This window comes from Buceros rhinoceros, unplaced genomic scaffold (genome assembly GCF_000710305.1).
Source record: "Buceros rhinoceros silvestris isolate BGI_N320 unplaced genomic scaffold, ASM71030v1 scaffold39992, whole genome shotgun sequence".
Classification (NCBI taxonomy): domain Eukaryota; kingdom Metazoa; phylum Chordata; class Aves; order Bucerotiformes; family Bucerotidae; genus Buceros; species Buceros rhinoceros.
Window position 1 is genome coordinate 503 of NW_010398992.1, and position 5,271 is coordinate 5,773.

The 5,271-nt window shown below is 42.6% G+C and overlaps 1 protein-coding gene across 1 annotated transcript; it reads right to left on the bottom strand.

The window, feature by feature from the left end:
- Nucleotides 1-1,031: 1,031 nt before the first annotated feature.
- LOC104489183 (disheveled-associated activator of morphogenesis 2-like) lies at nucleotides 1,032-4,898 on the bottom strand (the record flags this gene model as incomplete). Its single annotated transcript, XM_010131312.1, has 4 exons — nucleotides 1,032-1,216; nucleotides 1,628-1,686; nucleotides 3,143-3,281; nucleotides 4,781-4,898. Coding segments are annotated over 4 exons (501 nt in total), but the record flags the coding sequence as incomplete, so codon positions are not given.
- Between the last annotated feature and the right edge of the window lie 373 nt (nucleotides 4,899-5,271).

Genomic DNA, 5,271 nt, shown 5'->3' on the forward strand with positions numbered 1-5,271 from the left:
GACAAAACTAATGGACCACCTGGAGGGGAGAGTGGTGGGGGTGGGAAGGAAATGCTGTCCGCTTGCTAGAAAATAAAAAACACACAGAAAAAGAAAGCAAACAGTTTAAAAGGCACAGTTACTCCATGTTGCCAGCTGATGTGATTTTATTATGAGTCTCAAAATACTTGACATTTTCTTTAGAGCATCCTGCACGCAAAGCCATGCAATAAAGGGAGGAATCTCAGTTTTCATTAAAGAGAAAGTTTCAAGACTTTGAAGTTGCAGAGAAACTGAAAGAAGCCTGAAAAAAGGAGCCATAAATGGCTCAGAAAAAAGCAAGCTAGTAAAAAAACCCCAAAATAGATTATTTTCTCATTATGTATGAAAAAAAAAGAAAAGGTCAATCTCATGAACTTTTGAACTCTTGGGTTTAAAACCTTAGGGTTCGAAATTCTGAATACCTGTCATTAGACCACACTAACGCAAAGTGAAAAAGGGGATGAGGGAACGAATGTGCTTTCTGCAGTGTCTAACTTTTCAGATCCGTGTCCTGGTGAGCTGAGGCTCAGGTACGCTGCCAGGACAGAAGGAGCACCAAGCAGGATGGCGCAGCTGCACACGTCACTTCTGCAGAGCTCCGAGGCACTACGTACGCCCTTGAAGCATGACATGAATTCTTTTTCTTCACTAAATTTGCTTCCTTATGTGGGAGATTTCTCTCTATTACTCTGAAATAACAGCCAGTGTTACCCCACTCAGCAGTAAAAATTACAGCGGGTGGAAGACATGTATGCTCAGCAGCATCTGCAAGGAAGGCAGGTGAGGGGAAGGAACAGAAAGGCCCATGCACTATCTATTCTACACCACCAGCTCAGGGATTTTGGTCTCAGCTAGAAGCTGAGCAGCTTCTAAGTATCCATCCTTGTAGCTGGCTAGACAGACTCTCGCTGTACTGACCATAGAAAGCATTTCACTCATAATGTGCTTTTGCTCATCATTCACTAGTCAGCAGGTTTTAAACAAGGATAGGAAGAGTCCCAGTCTCATACCGAGAACTCATTAAGATGAGCCACCAGGTCATTCATCTGGTCCCGGGTCTGGCGCAGCTCCAAGGATTCCTTCTGAAGCTTGTCTTTCATTTTGTTCAGAGTCTTCATCATTTCATCTTTCTCCTTGGTCTTTGTTTCACATTCCCGCTCCTTCTTCTCTAGCCTGCTCATCAGCTCAGCGTGATCTAGGGGGAACAGGCAAGTGGGGCTGATGAAATAAAGCTCATGAGCAGTCCCCAAAGAGATGCAGGTTATGCTGAAAAAAAGCTGACAAATCTTCAGTTCAACTGGGCATGTGTGATGAGAGTAGGAAAGAACACAGAGTCTGACTGTCTGGACAGCGGACTTCAGTGATCAAAACAGCAACGCCCAAGTTTCACTCAAACTGTAAAACCACTTCGTGTGAGGACTGAGGGAAGCCCCACCTTATGAAACACGCAAACTGATCACGATGAAACCAAATTAACTGGAGGAACAAAGCAGGGCTCGTCTACAAAAGGAACAGTTGTGCCCAGCTCTGCTGCTCACTGCTCTGTGACTGAATAGGGATCAGTCTTGACTCCTCTTTGCCTCCCAAGCGCAGAGGTTGTACTCACCTTTCCGAAACTTCTCTGCCTGGTCCTTCCACTGCTTGACTTCATTTTCATTCACCAGCCTGAAAGATGTAATTAGATCATTTAAACTTGTTCTGAGCTACCCAGGCTGAAAGGCAAGTGGCCATTGTGTGGAGCTGTTAAAGCGGGTGGCATTCCCACGCTGAAGAGAGGTGGTACAAACTGATCAGCAAACGGCAGCCTGCTGAATTTACATCTTTATATGGGAACATACCAGGGGTCAGTCTGGTTCCAGATCCTGATACTTACTGTGAGCAACAGCTAGTATAAACATGATTGCTTGTTGCTCAAAGCCCTGAAAAGGGATAACAGAATGCCTGGGGAAAACATCCTGAGAAGTTCCTGTCTTCAGGTAGTGCCCTCAAAGCACGAAGTCTACTTATTCTGAAAGACAGAAGTCATCACTAAAATAACCATAATTTCTGTGGGTTACAAATTATCCCACCCTTAACACAAGACCAGGGTGCCATCTTTTTTTCTGCTTTCTGTGGTTCTGGTTTTTTCTTTCTTATAAGGAGGAAGGATGCTTATCTATTGGGTCATATATCAACGATATCAACACTGGCACGGCTCTTATTACTGACAGAAAATATGGAGAGCATGCTGGGAATTGATTAGACATACAGAATGAGGAGTAGCTATGCAGGTAGAAAGGGAAGAACAAGCACAAGGTCTACAATGAGGTCTGATATCTGGACAGAAGAAAGAGATCAACGCACATGTGTTTTAGCTTGAGGAGAAACCAGTTTTGATTTTGGCACACGGCTTTAATGGAAGGGACTGTAAGATTTTTAGTATAGGAGAATTTGGTTTCATTTGAAGCTTACGTTTTATAAAATGCTCTTTTCAGTGGATAATTCAGAAAGGTAATGGGCCATGAATTACCTGCAGAGGCAAATGGATGGTTCCAAAGTTTGGCTAAAAAAGGACTGAGAACAGGGAACTTGAGATGAGAGCCAGCTCATGTAGCTAGACTTCTCAAATGATGCATCCTACGGGAAAAAATAATGCTAGTGCGCTCAGCAAAGTCTGTGGCTAAAAGCATGCAGACATTTTATGAAGAGGTGAAACATTTTGTGTGCTAGGTAGGGGCTGGTTTCCACTTTTGAAATCTTTCTGAATTATGTGGTCATTAGTGAGGAATGAGACCTAAACAGAGATGACCACATTATTTTGGGCTTTTTGGAATATCAGTGAAAGTTTTTGTCAACATTCTGAATGAAAAAAAGGCACATGAGGAAGGCTTGTTATAAAATCATGGGTACTCCTTCTGCTCTTCTTGCCAGCTTAATATTTAATAGAAATTAGAAGCCAAAGGCAAGGACTTTGCTAGAAAATGCTATCTAGTTAAGATGAAACTATTTAGAAGACTAACAAGACAATGATAAGCTGTAAGTTAAAATAAACTCCCCAGATATGGCATTTATTTCCTGGGGGACAGCATACTTGTATATTTATACCCGCATAACACAAATAAACAATAATAATGCAGCTTACATTTTAATGATGTTTTTGACATTGAAGTTTTCCAGTGGGGCTATATCTGGATCATCTCCTTGTTCATCCTGAAGAACAATCTGTTGGAGTATTCTGTCCAACAGCTGCCACTGCTGGAAGTTCCCTCCATTCCTCTTATCTGTATGGAAAAAGACCAACCCATGAGAACTCCATTTCCATGCCAAAGTGCTCAGACTTGCCAGCGGGCTGGCATTCGATCCTGTATACAGTGAACTATAAAATACAAAGCCTAACACTGTGCTGTTGCTAGCAGATTATTTGTGAACACACAGCATATCGGAACAGCACATAACAGGCATGGACAACTCTGCACCTGATTTGCTCATTCAGGCTGTGGCATCCTTCTGACAGATTAGCTCTAATTCATATTTTAAACATCTACAGAACCGAATCCTTTGTGATAGATGTTACTCAGTATTCTCTGGGGCTTGATGTTGGGGGTGTTATGTAGGTAACATCATGACCAGGCACTGCAAAAACAATCAAATGTTCTATCTCATGCTTGGTTATATGCAGGTCAGTGAAACTCAACTGGCATGAAAAATTCATAGAAACATGATCAGAAAGTGTGGAGGGAAAGAAAAGCAACTGAACCAACAGGACTGATCCTGTGGTTATGAAACAGAAAAGTCAGAGCAACCCAAAGTTCACCTCAGCTCCCAGAGTTTCATAATCTAGACCTTTAGATTATTTAAAACTGTTCCAGTACAATCCTGTCTTGGCCTACCAGGATTTAGCCCTTCTGCCACTAAAAATCCAGGTCAATACCTAAAGCTCAGGTACTGTCTAAAAGAGTAATATCAAGGCGATCACTGGGACAAACCACTGCTTGAATTTGTTCACGACAGTACTTGAATCTCACGAGTGCCTGAAAATGTACCATGCCACCCTCTGGAAAAGCACATTATGGTACATCTTCCTCATGTTTCTTTCTCGGTTTGACTGCTCAGGTATGGCTGCAGGGAATGAAGACCAGTACCTGATACCTAGCAGGATCAAGGCAGGCATGTCTTTCAGTGATTGTGCAATGCCTTTGCTCAACTGCTACACTCTGGAAGCATAAATGAATTATTTTATTACAGTTAACAAGAAGAATCCTATCACTTCTTTTGAAAACAAATGCAAACATTATTTTTCAGTTTGAGTTTAGGAGTCCTCCACTGACGCATTGCTGTGAGATAGCAGCCTAAAGACTTCTTGTGGAATTTCACAGTGCAGAACAGCTTTCAGTTTCACCAGAAACAATTTCTCAGTGCACTTTGCTAATATTCAAAATGGTACTTATTTCTGGGAATTTCCTGATCTAGAGCGCAGGGACTCTTTGTTTTTTAAAATTTCTAATTTCAAGTCATTAAAAGCTCTGCCAGTGACTAACCAGAATGTCTCAGCTACTTAATTCTATTTGCAAGTGCAGAGAGGTCAAGCTGCTGCTTTAAGTATTGTGACAAAAATCTGCTGAATGGAGTCAGTGTAAGATACAAAGTCCCTTCGCCACTACCAAGGTCTGAACGGAAGGCAAGGGCAGTGTGCGTCCTGGTATCTGTGACCGCGTGCCTACGCTGAAGAGTCACCTAGTTCTTCAACACCCATTGCTCTGGCAAACTGCTGTGTACTCACATGGTATCTGCAAGCAGTGGTGGAGGATGGATAACAAGTAAGGATAGGCGTCTGTGTGCTTCAATCTCTTCTTGATCAACTCAAACATCTGAGAGGCGCTTTTTGTATCAATGTGGATCTGAAGAGAAAGAAGGTAGTAAAAGAACGAGTAAGAGAAAAAACACGCACAGTGGAAGTCTGACTAACAGTGAAGGATCTGCTTAACACAGAGACAGGCAAATATCCAGCAAGTGGACCTCTGCAGAGCCTCCTGCAATGTCCAGCCACAACTTCCAGCAAGGAGCACATGGGTCTTTGATCCCAGCATTGTCATCGCCACTCAAACATGGAAAAGATCCCCAAAGTAAAGGGCTTAGAAAGGTGAGAGGCGTGCAAAGCCACCAAGAGCTGTTCTGGAGCAGGCAAAACATTTGGGTCCTAGAAAGCGGTGGCACAAATAGTAGAAGCTAAGCAGGAAAGGGCTAGTTGTTGTGTATTGGTATGTGGCAAGA